Source organism: Idiotropiscis lumnitzeri, chromosome 11, assembly GCF_059441095.1.
Source record: "Idiotropiscis lumnitzeri isolate Australia: NSW breed Sydney's pygmy pipehorse chromosome 11, RoL_Ilum_1.0, whole genome shotgun sequence".
Classification (NCBI taxonomy): Eukaryota; Metazoa; Chordata; class Actinopteri; order Syngnathiformes; family Syngnathidae; genus Idiotropiscis; species Idiotropiscis lumnitzeri.
In genome coordinates, this window is record NC_142401.1 from 7,054,128 (window position 1) to 7,072,467 (window position 18,340).

At 40.4% G+C, this 18,340-nt stretch overlaps 1 protein-coding gene and 1 long non-coding RNA gene across 5 annotated transcripts in view; one reads left to right on the plus strand and one right to left on the minus strand.

Moving 5' to 3' along the window:
* The window catches only part of cpne5b (copine Vb), a 76,322-nt gene that overhangs the window by 37,530 nt on the left and 20,452 nt on the right, over positions 1 to 18,340 (plus strand). For all 4 annotated transcript variants that reach the window (XM_088308298.1, XM_088308296.1, XM_088308299.1 and 1 more), the window contains 3 exons: positions 8,140 to 8,203; positions 12,918 to 13,021; positions 14,919 to 15,023. In XM_088308298.1, the coding sequence (XP_088164424.1) occupies positions 8,140 to 8,203; positions 12,918 to 13,021; positions 14,919 to 15,023 (273 nt within the window). The remainder of the gene's footprint in view (positions 1 to 8,139; positions 8,204 to 12,917; positions 13,022 to 14,918; positions 15,024 to 18,340) is intronic.
* On the minus strand, positions 1,428 to 6,582 carry LOC148327118 (uncharacterized). The gene is made up of 3 exons (XR_015845759.1): positions 6,443 to 6,582; positions 5,437 to 5,469; positions 1,428 to 2,007 (listed from the first exon to the last, which is right to left on the minus strand). It is a non-coding gene; the product is annotated as an uncharacterized LOC148327118 (long non-coding RNA).

Below are 18,340 nucleotides of genomic sequence, written 5' to 3' on the forward strand. Positions count from 1 at the left end.
GTCAAAACCGAGGCACAGCTTAACAGTTGTTCTCCGCTTGAAGTGATACACTCGGTTACACCAAATGGAATGTGGAGGAGTTGCGACTGAATATTTACTGGTTGGTTGCTCAACTGTGTCAGTTCTTTGGTAGGACCTCACAGGTTTGGTTCAGTTGAGACGAACATCTGTTGGGTTTTTTTGAGCAAGTGTGGAGGTTGCAAGGCGAACCCTGGTGCGCCCCAAATGTGTAGATAGAGACCACATGAAGAGGTGGGACCGCTGGAAAATTAATTCTGGGCTGGGAAGATGATCTTTTGGAAATCTGAATTTTATATCACACTGTGACAAAAAACTGACAAAAATTGTCATTGATTTGCAACTTAAAGGCTTTTTACAGAGCAACTTTGGTTCAATATTTATTAAATATGCCAGTGTGTACACACCTAATGCACGATATGTAAAAAGAACCATTCACTTACCCCTGTTTAGGTCTGGACAAACGAAGCATCGTTCAAGTTTGGACATAGATTTAGCTCTCTATTGTGAAGGCATGGCTGTTTTATTTATATTAGGGCTGCACGATAAAAGAAAAAAATGACATTGCGATATTTGGGGAGGCTGCGATGTACATTGCGATATTGAAACTAGAAAAATTTTCACCCGATGACTCAAATAACTCTCTTTGGGAAGACTTTGCTTTGTTTATTATACAGCTCTGGGATGGCCACTTGATAGAAATACGCGCGCCACGGCATTTTATACCTTTTGTCGAGCGTGCGGATCATTTTTTTTTAAACCTCTCTTTTGCTCAGGTGACTTCACTTCTGTTGGCAGTTTATTACATTTGTGTCCAGCATAACAGCTAAATGCTGCTTCACCACGTTTACTTTGAACTCTGGGTTCCACTAACAGACGTGAGTCTGCAGACCTCAGAGCCCTCCTGGCTTTATATTCAATCCACATTCAAACGGCTTGTTGAAAAGAACCTTGTATAGTAAATCCGTTTCTCTTCCAATCACAAACCACACTGCCACATCACAGCAGTTATTAGTGATTTTACATTTCCCAGTTCCAATTTATTCCTGTTTCTAAAGTGTCATAACCTAAAAGTTTAAATTTCTTCAACAATGGCACATGAAAGTTGTGAATTACTGTCATCAAGCCAGATGCCACAGAATGGTCTTAACTGAATATAATGCTGGTTAGCCGATTCCATTGCAAAATCCCCCGAAGGGCTGTAAGCAGCACAGGCATGGCATCAGTCCAATACGACTAAGTGCTCTGATTCTGCTCATGACACACATTGCATATCTATGTTCTTTCTTTGGTCTGTAGCACGACACATATTCTGAAAATGTAAAGCGCTTCCTCTTGATTGTGACCCACATTTTTTTTTAATTATAGTGTAATCTACTGACAATATTTAAAACACAATTTGTGCACAATTGCATGAAGCGGATATTCCGAGAAGTTGCAGCAAAGAGGGAGGGGCTTGCTCCTTCTTCCCACTCCAGCTCCATCTTTAAAATGTACTGGGAAGTCCTTGATGCCATGATGAAAAGTGGCGCCTGTAATGCCCCCAGGCAGTTCATGATTGAGGGGCTAGGTGATGGGAAACGGATGCTTCAGGGCTGCTGAGCTCTGTAGAAATGTGTCTGACATCGAAAGGGGCTGCCCCACAGGAACGGCAACTCCTTGATCAGAATCAAAAAGAAACTGTTTGAACAAGGCTTTGTGGAGCTGATGTCCCCACAGTGCCTGTGTGGCGTCTCATTAAGGAAAAAAAAAAAAAAAACTTGGATGAGTACAATCTTTATCCCGGTTGAGAGTGGGAAGCAGAGCCAGATTGACTCCTGTGCAGAAAATAGGCCCGCAAAGAAAGCTTTGTGCGTTTTCTCTTTTGTCCGTGTTGGTCATGCAGGTTTTTATTGTGATTGCCTGGTGACGGGTCCAGTTCGGAATCCATCTTGTGCTGGAAGTCAGCTGGGATCATGTGAAGCTTCGCTGGTGTCCTTGAACACAATCCTGTAAGCAGAAAAAAAAAATTAATGGATACATGAAAAAGGGGGAAATGCTTTTGACCTTCCAAATTATTTGTCTTGTCTGAGTGTAAATTTTCTAAAATCTTAAAATCTTCCAGCATTGATTGCGTCCTAAAACTGAGTTCAAGTCAATTTCCTCTTCCTGCACGCAACAATCGCTCACTCGTCTCTCCCTGAGCCGAAGCAGCTGTTAAGAAAACAAATTTCTTCCCTTGTCGATTCAATTTGACTTCTCAATCTACGGGGCAGCTCAAAAGCGCTGCGCTAAGTATACAAATACGAGAATGTCACGAGGAATCAGCTCTTTTATTTGCTTGTTCTCCTCCTTGCGATCATCTGCTTGGAAATAAGCAGACAGATGGGAATCGCTACAACGTTCTACTCATTCACACATCGCGCAAGGCGTAAATCATTCCGAGGTTGCTGTTTGAGCAAATGAAATAGTTTTTTCCCTCCAAAACAAATGAGAGGGCCCAGCATCATTGATTGCAAACAAAGCGTGCAATTGGCTGCCGTTGTTACGATGCTGATTGCCGAAGGTGTCATTTGTTCCCCACTGGGTGTTAGCGCTATTGCAAACGATAAGACTCTCATTCTGTGTTCAACTTGTACATGTACTCCATTTACACATTTTTTTTCTCTCAACATTCCTCTCCTCCAGTGGCCAATGGAAGGGCGCCAAATCAAATATTTACACCAATCAGCATAATAAAACGAGCACAATTGACAGTGTCTGCCTCGAGACCAAAGCGCTGCCGTCCTTAGATGCATCTTGTGCTTTATTTGAGCGCATGATGGACACTGGGTGACTTTCTTCTCCCAGCTAGAGCAGGGGTGTGCAAACTTTTTAATTGGCGGGCCACAATGGGTTCTAAAATTTGACAGAGGGGCCGGACTAGGAGCAGATGGATGGAGTGTTTTGGTAACCTCACCTCAACGGAGAAAGAAAATAAATTTAATTTTAAATGAAAGTCAATAAAAGCATTACAACAATATATATGTCTTTGAAAAACCACATTATTTAGAAAGTTAAACAAGGTTTATTCATTTAATTTTTTTCAAGTTCGGCGGGCCGGATTCAAACGTTTAACGGGCCGCGTGTGGCCCCCGGGCCGTAGTTTGCCCACACCTGAGCGAGAGGCTGAACACAAGAACCGGCACTCATTTGAGGCCATTTCTTTACCTTCGTGGTGGCTGCTGACACTTTCCTAGTACAATCGGATTAATGTTGCGCTCTCGCTGGTCGTTGTAATAAAGTTAAATGAGATTATGGATGGCGGAGGCATTGCAGAATCAGCGGTGGGTAATTGAGGAGGGAGCAGCCTCCAAGGGTGTTAAGTGTGTGTACAAGTATTCGGATCTACTCTTTGCCTCATATTGTGAGGTTTGTCATTTAGTTGGACCTTATTTATTTATTAATGGTTTTCTCAAAGGTAGAGGATCGGTGAAATTAAGAATGTCAATGTGTGTAGGCTGAAATGTGCTGTCCAATCACGGATACAATGCAGACAACTGGTCATGCGTCTACAAGATAATGATTTTAAAAAAAATGGCGTCCATGATGGATGTACTTCTTATGTTTGTTGTGTGCTCAGGTGTGTTTGATACTTGCTTTTTTTTCCTCTCTATTTCTCTTTGAAATTTACATTCTCAGCTCAAAACACAGAATGTTCTGTTCATTCTATCTATCGACTTCTATTACATACAAAGAATGTCATTACCAAAACTTTTAGACTTGTTTTTCACAGCTTTTCTGGAACTGAAAAATCTATCTGTTTTCTAATATCCTTTAAAGACATTGTTCACCTTCTACCTCATTTTTAGTCAAGTCAGCCCTCGCTTTTCTCTGGGCTGATTATTAGGGAAGGTTAGATGTTCTGAGTCACACCGCTGAATCAATGAGATACCTTAGGTTCTGTTTTTTTTTTGTTTTTTTTTTTAAAACTATGGATCTTTGCCAAAGTGCACTCCTGGACTACATCCAGCACAAGCTCACTTTCAACAGGTTATCTGAGTGCTCCGTGTCTGTGAACGAAGCTTGACTTTGAATATCTGACTCTGAATAGAACTGTCTCACTAGTGCTCTGATGTCATTGAATAATCTATATATATATATATATATATATATATATGTATATATATATATATATATATATATATATATATATATATAAAATAAAAAATACATTTTAATTAAAAAAATTATATATATAAAATAAAAAAATATCTCAAATTTTCCAATGTACTTGTATGTGTTTGAATATATATATATATATATATATATATAATATATTATATATATATATATATATATATATATATATATATATATAATATATTATATTAACATTTTTGTTATGGCATATGTTTACATGTCACCTGTTGCTAGGCAGAGTTCACAGGGATCAACCCTTTGTGCCCTGTAGACATTCACTTTATTAAATTATAAATGTCAGTCCATGCTTGCTAAGCTGTTTCAAATGCACTTTGGACTCTGAAAGGAAAAACAACTTTTTTTGTTGAATCATTGCTCTGTATTCAACACGGACATATTGAAAAGAATCAAACCCTGCCGTTTATTTTCATTGGCTTTGCATCTTTCGTGTCTGGCCTTTCCACGATTACCTTGAAGTAACCGCAGAGGCTTGAACAAAAGGTGTATTAGACAGTACTGTAGGCGAAGGCAACAAACAAAGCAACCCAATTATTCCTCGCTGCTGCTTTTGAAAAACTAATGCATGTATGCTGAGTCTTTGAAGCCTTTCGCTGATGGATGGCCAGGTTAGATTATACATGCGCCATTTAACTGGCTCCACGGTGACATTCATACATGAGGTCTTTTCTTTTATGTTGCCGTTCCTACACCACCCTGCAGGTATATTTATTAGATGAATGTTCCGCTTGATTGTTTTTGGTCATCTGAGGAAGCCGCATCATCTTCTGCGGCGTCCTCACGAGGTCCCTCCTCCATAACTGGAGTACTTTTTGCTATCGCAAATCAATAGCGAGTTTCAAATTAGATTACGTTCAATAATTTCCATCTCCTCTTTCTGGTCGTTCTTAGATTAGACGTCTGAAAGTGAAATCATGTCTCGATACAGCTTGGGGATGGACGGTGTGTTTTGAAATGGTCATGATATGCAAAAACATATTTGATTTTTGGATTTCACAGGTTTCGGGCATATCTGTTCAAAGTTTCTCGTTTCAAGGCTGTACCTCCCTGCTGATGAGGTCTTGTAGATTTTTATTTTTTTTTTTTAGAGTGGGTAAGGGCATTGAATTTTTGGTGCCAAAAAGCACTCACAGCTTCTTGCATCACTTGACAGGGATGTTTCCCCTGCCTGCACATTGATGGAGGTCTTTCAGTGTGTGCTTGAAAGGTCTCCTCCAAGTTGACTTTTTACAGACTCACCTCTGCGCACTGCTGGAGAGCTTTGTTCAGCGCCTGGAAAGCAGAAGGAAGCAGAGGCTTGTTCAGGATTTATTTATTTATTTTTATTTTTTTGTCATTGGTGCTCCTTCATGCAATGTTTTCAAATTTCAACATCCTATTTGATCAAGGAGGAATGGTAACATGTAACATTTGAACTCACAAACACGCGCAAAACAGTTTTACAAATATTGTGGGTGAAAACGTTGACTCTGTAGCACAATTATGTGAACAAACCTCCCACAGATTGACTCATTATCATGTTTTTATCCTCCATGTCCTTGAGATGGGCCCCTGCTGTGACAATCCCGCCTTCTGCGCTATTTCCAAGATAATATGACACTCGTTGCTTTCTTTGAAACGCAAGTGATTAGTAAGGTCGTCAATCAATTTGTAAAATATCAACATCCACCTTAATTGAGACGCACAAATATTTTTTAATAGTCTGCATTTCAAAAATAAACTGCAAAATGATTGTGCTGTTTTGGTTTTAAAAGTGGCGTTGCGGGAAAATTGGTCGTGTGTCACTCGGCTGGGGTAATCTATGCAACGCAGATGACAATTCTTTTAGTAGAGAACAAATGGGCTGTGGAGCAACAAAAGAAACCATTTTTAAGAATATCTACACTGGCGCAGCCAACAAATATTTGTCGCCGGAAAATACAGGAACATTTGAGACGAGGACCCAGCGGTACAAACAGCCGCTTTGTGGACTAAAATAGACTTCCAGCCCGATTCGTTTTGTTGAACCGAACCAAGTTTGAATAAAGCTGTTGAAAGTTTTCAGCAAGTTGCACAAATGTATCGTGTAGCGCATGTTTAATAGATTTTTGGGTGAATATTTGTTATAGTAAATTAATTATTTAGGAGATGAACAGAATTCTACCAGGGAGCCAAAAGTTTGTTTTCATATAGCATTTACTGTGCTCACATCATTTCTCCTCAAAATTTGGAATGTATTGTAAATTCAGTGTAATGGGCAACTTACCGGGGAAGACAACCCAAAAATCTTCTGAAGAAGAATTTATTCAGGCTCACTTGTCGAAACATGACATTCAGATTAATATTGTGTTTACGGAATAGGAGTTAAGCAGTAAAAGCCACCCATTTTTATCCATCTCAGATCCATTTTGTCACTTCTGTCGACTAAAAATGACATCACATTTGCTGTGAGTCTTGTAACGACCAATCATGGCTCAGCATCAGAAAACAGGTGAGCCGTGATTGGTTGTTATTTGAGCGCAACTGTGATGTCATTTTTAGTTGACAAAAGTGACAAAATGGCCGCCCCCTGAGATGGCTAAAAACAGGTGGATTTTGCTCCTTAGTACATATACAGTACGTGTGATGTAATATATTTGTATATTTTTTTTTTTTAATTTGTTCAGACAACGATAGTTATTTTTTTACTCAATTGCCATCTTCTTAACATAAGGACGACAACATGAATTTGTTTTGACTAAATACCTAGAAGCGATGCCTCCTGAAAGTGATGGGAGGACCAAGAGGACATTTTTAAAGCTCCCAAAGAATTCGGCCATTGTACATTGAAACCAGTCGAGGTAAGAAAGAACCTCCGTTGTCTGAACAAATGAAAAAAAAACATCAACTATTTAATATAAAGAAGACAAGATGATTTTTTTTTTCTGTAATAGATGACACAATATACTTTCTTTTTCTTTGAGAATCATTTGATTAAAAACATGCAAATGAACACATGCAGATGATGATGAGCTCAATTTGCATGAGATAACAGTACAAGCCTCGTTTGATGTTAAATGTTCAATCTGGCATTCGTTGTGTTTTGGCTCATGAGTCATCAAACGGCCTCATGTTTGTTCACCTTCCATTCAGGAACGAGCCAGAGTTGTATTTATATACAAGAGAGAGATAAAGATTAAAATAAATATTTTTTTCTTTTAGATTGGTCCATTTTTCCAATGATATGTTATTGGACAGTTCATTAGGTACCACTGCACACTGTTGTTTTGTAATGCAATACGAGAGCTGCATCGAAGATTCTGCCTTTGAAAAGATAATAATCCGCAGTTCAGATTTAAATTTTATTTTATTTTATATTATTTGCGCTATTGTGGCTGGAGTTTGTCGTTGTATTTGTAATATACATTTCTACTTTTATGTACCTTGTGTTATATGTTTTCAATTTAATTCTGCTCTACAAGTGTACCAACTGTAATGGCCGTTACTCCAATGCACAGCAGCAAAATATATATTCGTTTAGACCAAAGGTGGGCAAACTTTTTGATCGGTGGGCCACAATAAGTTCTAAAGTTTGACAGAGGGGCCGGACCAGGAGCAGCTTGAAGGAGTGTTTTGGTCACCTCACCTCATCGGAGAAAAAAAATACATTTAATTTTAAATGATAATGAACAAAAGCATTACGACAAAATATCTGTCCTTGAGACACCACAGTATTAAAAAAAAAAAAAACATTGACAAGGTTTATTCATTAAAATTTTTTTCAAGTTTGGCGGGCCGGATTAAAATGTTTAACGGGCCGCATGTGGCCCCTGGGCCGTAGTTTGCACACGCCTGGTTTAGACAGAATGTAACATATGGTACCGTAGATAATGTGAACAGAGGTGACCTTGGCACAGAACAACTGTCAAACCACAAAATATGAACTTATAACTGATGATAAAATAATTTGCCTCTCTACCACAGAGGGATCCCAGGAAAGAAATGCGGCACTATCATCCTGTCTGCAGAGGAGCTGAGTAACTGTAGAGTAAGTAGAATATCATTCTTATCACAAGTGGCATTTTGGAAAAGCCGGTTGAAATGATTGTGGATATAAAACGGGGCTGGAACGGCCATCTGGCTAAAGGCAAATACCCGGTGGGCCGGCATCTTTTCTAGTAAATTGAGCTCAGCAAAATGTTGCTTTTTACTTGGGCTTGATTCTGCTTGTTTTATTAGTAAGATTCTGGATTTCACCCTGCTCTCCTTTATGTGGAGTTTGCACACACAATTTTGTTATACCATGATGACCGGGGGCAGAGCGAGGAGATGGCTAGTGGCTCCATGTGCGCATTTGCGGAAGCACTCGGTCCGAAAGTGAAAAGGGGGGGGGGGACAAGAGAAGGCCTGACCAAATTTTCTCTGGTGGATCCGCATTACACTCGTGAGTGTGAGGATCAGTGCATGCTGACAGATCGCCAGACCCAAATACCCGCTCATTGATATCAAGATATTTTATCTCCCAGCCCGTTTGTGTGTTTATGCTGGCGGCTATCTCTGACCCGTTCACTCCTCTCACAACACAGCAGACAGGACATCTGTTGTCACTCAGTGGAGTGGCACAGTGTTGAATGAAATAGCCCCCGCGACATGATGAGGTGAATGCTGATCATTCTCTCGACTAAGCCTGCGGTCTGGAGGCTACGGATGCTCCAGTGAGCTCGCCGCACACACGTTAGAGCAGGATATTGGAAAGCAAGAGAGTGAAACCGAACAAATTGTGCAAAGACAGCGGCAGAGAGGCAATGAAAGAGGGAGCAGATGTGAAATATTGAAAGCAAAAGCAAATGTGCAATTAAAAGATGAAGAATTACAGGGCCCGTGTGTGCAATTGTGCACGAGTGTCAGAGAGAATGAAACAAACACGGTGAAGTGAATCGATATAGGATTATTTCACACCCTGCAGGTACCTCCAAAATCAGCTTGGATAATGACAGTGTGAGACGGAGATTTGCTTAATTAAAACGCAGCCCAGCCTGACCTTGTCCTCATGTCGAGCACCCACACACACACAGCGGCACAAACCCTCACTGTTTGCCGACATTATCCTTTAATTGAATCCCTATTTGGAATCTGAAGCTATTTTCATCCTTTAGTGCATTTGGATCACCTAAATTCATCCCTCTCCATAGTGCAGTCCGTTTTGCAATCTGGCATCAACCAGACCGAGAATATTTGGGACTAAGCAAACTCTGTTGTGGTTCAGTTGGTGAGAACGCAATCTGACCACGTCCTAACTGGCAAACCAAAAAAAACTTCTGTATGGCCGACTTCAAATTCACAGTCGGGTGATTATTTCAATTCACTACAAAAGGCTGACAAGGAGTTCCTACAGTTCCATTTTCTCACCTCGCTATTATTCTTGCGACGAAGAATTGCAGTCTGAAAGCACTTTGCGCATTTCTATACAGCAAGATATGGAAAATATGACCAAAAATTATAGAGAGAGAAAGAAAAGTAATTATTAGGTAGTTTGAGTGGGAGGAGGACTTAGTAATTGCCGCGTCTTCAGTTTCAACTCAAACATGTTGATGGACAGGACACACACACACACACACACACACACGCATGCCCGTTTTCAATATTAATAGTTGATTGCCCCCAGATTAACAAACGCTGTTGATCCCGAATGCAAGTTCGTGCTACAGAACATTAATGAGGCGGGAGCAGATGCATATTTAATATCCCCAACACTGTTCATCGCCATAAATATTGTCACGCGCCTATTATTGCAGCAGCGCTTCCTTTGTATGTGTGTCCTTTTACTCTGGCTGAATCAGGGCAACAGCACCACCAACACACAAAACTGTTCAAATGCTTGCGAAGACGAATGGGAAGCCTAGAACAAAATGGTCGATGTACCGAGAAGAAGCAGCAGGTCTAATTTTTGTTTCGTTTTCATGAGAGGAAACACCTCAATCACTGCCTTTTTTTTCTGGATTTTAACTGATTTTGGCAAGGCCTACAGGATATTGTGTTCTAAAGATAAAAACATGGAGCTATGATGCAAAAAAAAAAAAAAAAGGCTAAGACGTATAAATACGTCTTTGGTAGGCAGGGACTACAATTTAGAAAATGTATATATACGTTTTATGGATTAATTAATTTCTCTGAATGACACTCGTTGGCAAATTGCCCCAAGACTAAAGTAGGAAAGCATTCTACCAAAACATGTTCACATTTTAAATGCTTCATTTGGTGACGCCTTTAACCACCAATTATATTTAGAAGGTTTCTGTCCTTCAGATCTTTACCAGATTATGATGATTTACCTTTACCAGATTATGAACACAGATTAACAGCTGTGTTCGTAAATGCTCGTAGGTGTTGTCTCTCGGCTTGTGTGAAGCACATTGAGTTGCCTTGTGTATGAAATGTGCTATATAAATAAAACTGCCTTCCCTTGCCTATCGATGCCATATCTAATCTTAGTTCAAATTCCTGGAATGTGTATAACACTCATCAAATTTTTCACGTCACTGCTGTCACTTCCTGTCAGCCTTTGAGGATGTCAAGCCTGTGCAGTTCCATACCCATGAGAAACACAGTGAGCAACTGCTGCCGTAATTATGCCGACTTATCCACGCAGTATAGCTATCTGCAAGGAAAGACAAAAATATACTGCGTGCGTGAGTATGAATAATTTTCAAAACACCACTCAGTTTAATGCGCTTTCACTTTTAGATCATCTTGCATGTTGTATGAGACACAGCTGTTAATGTGTCATACAGTGAGCGGCATGTGAGATGGATGTGTACCCTGATGAAATGCAATGAGCTCTGGAAAAGAGAAAGTGTCAAATGTGGCAGATGTGCAGTAGGTACTGTACACATCCCCTGGGGTGAGGGAAAGCGGGCAGATGAAGTTCCTCTCGCTGCCGGAGTGGTCATGCTTGCTGCAAAATGCCTAGCTGGGAGTGATAAAAAAAAAAATACAGGAGATCACTGGGGGGTGGGGGGGCAAATCCCGAACCAGAAACTTAGCGGGCATTCGGCATGCATGCAAGCGTTCGAGGCACTCCCACAATCTGTCACACTTGGAACCTCACATCCATCCCTTAACTGATTTGCCACCCGGCGCAGCGGCTGACACGAGGTGCAAGCTGTGACATTAAAAAGCTATCAAGCTATCATTAGTGGAGCGCTGGCTGCCTGGCGTACGACCTCAGGCAATGATGACAACAACAGCAATTTATTGTTAAAGTGTGTGAAAGTAGTGTCCTGAACACTGTATCGCATAGATTAGCCGCAGCGTGCATCCGAGCGTTAGTCGGGCCTGCAGCCACTGGGAGGGGAACATTAAGAAAGTACTTCAAGCCTTAACGGCTTGCCGGTGATTTATATTTGGACATGCTATAAGACCTTCATGATAAACAATGTGTGTGGGGAAAAAGTGCACAATAAGGCAGAGGGAAAAAAAAAAAAGTTTCGGAATTAATCTCTCAGTCGTATCTGCTCGCTTTTGATTCATGCGAGGTCAGCGTTTTGTATGCTCTCTTTTCATATATTTAAAAATCTTACATCCTACGCATTTATTTTGTGTCATTACGCTCATAGTAAGTATACTTTTGTTTGTTTTTCCGATCGTCATTTGAATTTTTATTTTTTTTTTGCCATACCCGTGGATATAGAAGTTACATTAATCATATATACGTATTTTATTGTAGCGTTTACGAGCTTGAGAACAACCTTGTAATTATTTTTTGAGGTATATGCATCCCCTTGTCATCGTAAGTAATTCTGCTTGCGGGTAACTCACGCTGGTGTGACATGCTGACTGAAATATGATACGTATTCATGTAACCTTGGAATGATTTTGAGTTACCTTAGCGTATTGAGAAAATAGCATTTCAGTTCTTGTCAGATTGCCAGATCACCGACAATCGTACTCTAGAATATCAATGGATTGCAATCTGGGGACTCTGAACTGGTGCACAAAAATAAAAAAATAACAGTCGATGGCAGGGCTGGCTATCCTCTTGTTCAATTGGGGTGAACCTCAGTATAAAATGTTCTCTCTGTGGGCAACTCCGCAATGGAAGAGAGAGCATCGTCGGAATTTCCCTTCCCTGCCAGAGAGGCGACATTTAATGTGTCCTACAACCCGCTTGTCTCGCCGGGGGGATCAGACCGAGTGAACCGAGTAAAAACAAGAGGAAATGCTAAACTCATTCAATCCATATACGTTTTCAAATATGTAGTCTCCACCGCCCAAAGACGTATTTATACGTCTTAGCCTTTTTTTTTTTTTTTGCATCATACTCCGTGTTTTGCATCATACTCCGTGTTTTTATAGCGTTAGAACAAAATATTCTGTTGGCCTGTCAAAATCCAGAAAAATGCAGAAATTGAGGGGTTTCCTCTAATGAAAAATTACTGGGATTAAATGTGCTGATCCCCCCCAAAAAATAAAAAATACCCCCGTTGGACTGCAAGAGCCATTTTCACAAGGAATTATTTGTACCAATACAGAAATATCATTATTTTGACATTTTCATTCCTCAACTCATTGATTTTTTTTTACTGTGCAATGGCTTTGCAGTTGTTGTTGTAAATTGTCACTCTAATATAATGTGTGAATGCATGCACCGTGCAAATCCACACGACATAATCCACATAAACTGTAATACAATTTTGAAATGGTACTTATCGTACGCCGCCTAACTCTCCTTATTATTCCTTCCCATCTGTTCAAAATTCTAGGACAGCGCCACTATGCAGTTCTGTGCCAACAAGCTAGACAAGAAGGACTTCTTCGGCAAATCAGACCCATTCATGGTTTTCTACAGAAGCAATGAAGATGGAACGTAAGTAGTTATGAGTCCGTCTGTCTATCTATTAGTGGCTGGATTTGCTCTCAGTGGCATGCAAAGCGCAGTCGTGAAAAACTCCTTTTGATGCCCCAAACGTTTTTGGGATGGGGTGGGTGAGGCTGACATTAATTTTTTGTTGCTACCAATCGTAGGTAAAACTAGCTTCAGCGCATCTGCAAAGTTGGGAAGTGTAACAGTGTTCATATTTGACTTGAATTTAAGCCCACTTGAAACATTAAAAATAATGTTTGTGGTGATAGTCATAATTCTGGATCGCAGGAGATACACTAGGGACGTGACATAATCTTGAGCAGAGATCTTCATCCAGTGACTGACAAAAAACAAATTACATCGATTTATTTCTTTCATTAATTTATTAATTTTTTTTTTTAATTATGGTCAACACTTTTGCCCATTTTCTGACCCAAACCAGTAACTAAATGATAATTCAGTCTTTGTGTCTATATTAACTAATATTATGGTTTTGAATTAAGGCATGGAAATGAAAACTTTTTTTTTTAAATGTTATCTGATTCATGGATTAATTAACAAATTCATCAACAGATTAATCGATTATCAAAATAATTATTAGTTGCTGGCATAATTAGTTTTAATGTGGTTTATGGCAGGATGAAAAAAAAAACTTTGTTTATATGCTATATACAAGAGAATTTTGACTAGCTAACAGGATCGTATTTCTTTTGTCACATTGAACCAACCTGTTGCCACAGTGAATTTGTCTCAGCCCAACTTAAAAACAGTCATGCTGACTGAATTTTTTTTTTTTTATTCGTTAACTTGGGACAGATGTCCTCGCTACCCCCACACTGTAAATAAGGACAGAGTCAGCTCGTTGGAAGATCATCTAAAAGTTGAACAGTTAATGTCAGTCAGAAACCCAGTAAAAACTGAAGGGCAACCCTGCAGCAGGAAGTGGATTACCATGCCTCCAGCAGCTCGACATAAATTCCATATTCTGCTCCAAAGCAGGATTCCAACCTTAGACCCTCCAATCCCAATGTCAAGGCCTCACAAATACAACTACTGCTGCCGCCATATGTAATCATATGCACAGTATGTAAACCATCTTGAAGGGAGGAGAAGATACAGTAGGACTGTGAAAGAGCACACATGAGCGTGTGTTGGACGCTAATGGGCTCTATAGGAGCTGCAGTGTTTTAATGAGTCAAGGACAACGCATGCTGCCTACAGTGGCACTGCTCACATCAGTAACGTAAACAACTTGGCTCGCAGAAATGACTCCAAGAAAGCATACTGTATAGGATAGGAGAAGTAATTAAAGCAAAAAGTACACATACAAACAAAAGACTTTTTCTGACTTTCCCACAAACTTCAGTCTCAACTAAATCAAACTGAGGATGTTATAGCAAACGCTTTATTAGCACTCTTGTAGCTTTTGGGCCACAAGGAAGAAGTTATTTGGGGGGTAGAGTTACAGCGGTTTCAAATGCTCGGGGCACTTAGTGGAGCACAAGAAATCCAAATAAAGGTGACACGCCTTGTTGCTCCGTGAAAGGATGCTTTGTGGTATTTAATAGGGATTTATGTTGTGTGAAGCATTGGAGATAGCAGAAATCCATTGGTACCGAAGGGCTTGGTTTAGAGAGTCAGTCTCTGATATGAAATAATTCTCTGGGGTCTATAAAACAATATAACCGTGAGAGTAGCCAAGAAATAAACAAAAGCTGGACACAGCCCCGATTTCAAGTGACCACATTGGAGCTGCTGTCCTTTCCATTGCACACGCCTCCTCCTCCTGCTCTTATTTGCATATTTATCTCTCATGTCTGCATAAAGGGAATTAATGAGCGAATTCATTTCACTGCCGCTTTAACTCTTGTCCCCCTCCTCTCCACTCTTTCTGTCTTAGGTTTACGATCTGCCATAAAACAGAGGTGGTGAAGAACACGTTAAACCCAGTGTGGCAGCCATTTACTATTCCGGTCCGAGCACTCTGCAATGGCGACTTTGACAGGTAAACCTGCTCCACAAAGCTGCTTATTGTCTCTCGCTTTCTCGATTTGGACTTAGTCAGGCATGCCAGATGACCTGCCTGCACACACACACACACACACACACACACCCTCGATAACCCCCATCCACATCGTCTGACCTCATTGATTCCAGCTGGAGCAATCTATCGATGACCTTCACGGCCCCGATGAGTAGCCCTCCAACAGTGTCCAGTGTACTGATGGCAGCTATTACTGACCCACAAGCATCCTTGAGTTTTACCAGCAAGAATCAATACCGTCTCAACATGTTGCACTGTTAAGTCTTTTCTTTTTTTTTCCCCGGTCGCACTATTTTACTGCAGCCACATTCATACATTACAACTCGGTATTGATTCCTCCTCAAAAGCACACAATGAGTGCCGTTATATTGCCGCTGGATGCCTGCTGCTTAACTCATATAACCCTTTTCCAAAAAACAAAAGTGCAATAACGCTTAAATGGAGAAATGACAACGTGCAAATGGACGATTTGAATGAACTGCCTGCCCAATTAATGAAGTGAAATTTGTCATGTTGTGGTTCATGAAGTGGAACCTTCACGGGTAAAAGTACTCAACTTGCTTGGTTGACCTCCAGTTGTTCTTTCCCACTGTCAATACAAAGAATTCATCTCAAAATCAAACAGCCACCATCATAAAATTGTAATTAACCGTCCAGGTAGGTTATACCAATAAAACACTCTCCAACGCTCTCTTGACTTTAATGATGAATTAGGAGGTGTCATAAAAGTCATGTTGGATCATGTCCGGTTGGAAAGGTCCAAATATTAGATTAGGGCATTTGGACAAACGGCTTTGAATGAGATTTGGCTCAATTTAAGGGGTCTATTTTTTGGGATCCAGTGCAAGTCTAGTCCAAGGCGTGGTCTAAATCTGCGCAGGGGCAGATTCTGGGTTTTAGTATTATTAGATGTGCACACTGATTGGTGCGGTTGAAAATGAGCATTCTGCGCTGTTGTGGGCGTGAACATTGCTGAACTGATTTAAGGTCATACAGGCCAGGCAGATCGCAGATCTGCAAAATGGAAACTTGGAGACTGCCTTCCTCCCTCGCTCATAATTGTGTTTGATTATGTTAAATCTGATATGCAAATTTGCTACATGCCTGCCTATTAGCTTGTTCAGTAATATCATAAACAAATACATCATCGTTTAAATGAGGCGATTCGGTTTCGTGCTTTCAGTTAAAGTTCAAGAGTGATGGGGTTTAACAAGGTCAGCTATTTTACGCAAAACAAAGTAAATGCAAGGTCTCGGCATTGGAGATTACAAATGGGATGTAGCACTGGATTGAAAAGAATTAATTTGAATGAATTACCGTAATTTCCGGACTACAAGCCGCTACTTTTTTCCCAAACTTTCAACCCTGCGGTCTATTCAGTGGTGCGGCCAATTTATGTAATTTTTGTAACGGCCGCCAGGGGCGCTCGAGTAGAAAAGATAAGATTAAGACCGGTGGAATATATGCGTCGAGGAAGACTGCAACTTCTTGTCTTGTGCATAAATGAAATTAGCGTAAACAGACCCTCATCATGGAAAATGCAAAAAGAAAGGCATATGACGCAGCTTTCAAGCTAAAAGCAATCGAGCTGTCCGATAAAGAAGGAAACAGAGCTGCTGCACGTAAACTTGGCATAAACGAATCGATGGTGAGACGCTGGAAACTGCAGCGGGAAGAACTGGAGCAATGTAAAAAGACGAAAAAAGCTTTCGGGGGTTATAAAGGCAGGTGGCCCGAACTGGAAAACATTCTAGAAGACTGGGTGAACACACAGAGAGCAGATGGCCGAGGTCTTTCGACTGTGCAGATCAGACTGAAAGCAAAAACAATCGCCACCAAAAAGAAAATTCCGGATTTCAAAGACGGCTTACCGTGATTTTTACCAGTATGTTCTTTTACCAGACCTGTTATACTGTGTTGCAACCGTGTTGCTACCATGTTGCTACCGTTTTACTGCTGCGTCACAGGCACCGTTCGGGAAGAAAGTTATATTATTATTATTGTTAAGTTATATTATTAAAACTTTGAAAACAGTCTCTGTGTACCGTCTTTCTTTGTAAGTATGTTTACATGTTTTAATGTGGGCACCTGCGGCTTATATATAGGCGCGGCTTGTATATGTACAAAATCGTGTTTCCTCCAAAAATGTAGTGGGTGCGGTTTATAATCAGGTGCGCTCTATGGTCCGGAAATTCGGGTAATTAATCTCCTCATTACGTTGACCTTTAGCATCCATTGGGCTGCACTGCGACACAATCTAACGTGATGATGGATTTCTCTTGTCTTATTTGGCACATTATTAATAGAGACACATTGTGTGATGCTGGATCAGAACGCGTTCCTCCCCTCGCAATTCTGACTACCTTCCATTTAGAAGTCAGCGTTGGAAAGAAAACAAGCTAAATCAGGAAGGCGCGATAGGCAGTGATGAAATAAAAGTGACAGGTACATTTTCTCTTCTGGAGGGTGAGAAAAATGTTACGCCCTATTACTTTTTGTCATAATGTGTGTAGCTCTAGTTGAACTCTAATTAAGGGAGATGCCGAGGAAAGAAAGAAAGGACGTGTGTGTGAGATCATACCCAAGCAAACAAAATTGATGAAAGCTGTTTGTCCCTAAAGAGGAGTGCAACAAAACATTGAGGGAAATTGTGTCAGCCAGCGTAGCACACATGAGTTCCAAAAGGGGGTCACTAACCTGTCAGAGTCGATCATACACTCGGGAGTGAGGTGGGCATCGAAGGCGCACACACACCCCGACACCCACACACACACACACACACACACACTATGTTCACAAACATAGTGTGAGTAATAGAATGTGACAAGTCACAAGCTGAAACGGTTTGAAATGCTGCAGGTCTTGAAATATGACCGAGGCAGCATTGAAACAGATTATTAAACACTTGCTTGTTTTTCTTCTCCATATTTCCATTGGGAGATATTTCAACTCATGCAATGTAACATTGTCATAAATACGCAATTCTGAATGCGTAATTTAAAGCCAAGCACACATCCATCACTACCTGACTGGGGTCATACGAGCATGTAACGTGGCTGTCGACTTTTTTAAAAGTGATTGTAAGTCGGGTCATTGCACGATAGTTGGTATTCAAATCAAAAGCAAGTGGCACGGATTTTTCGATGCAACCTTGAACGACATCCCTTTGGACATCACTTTTGAACATCGATTCAATATGATCGATCAATTGTCATACTATTATAATTAAATCATATTTGTGTTCTTTATATGACTTAATTCTTAGTGGCTTAAAAATA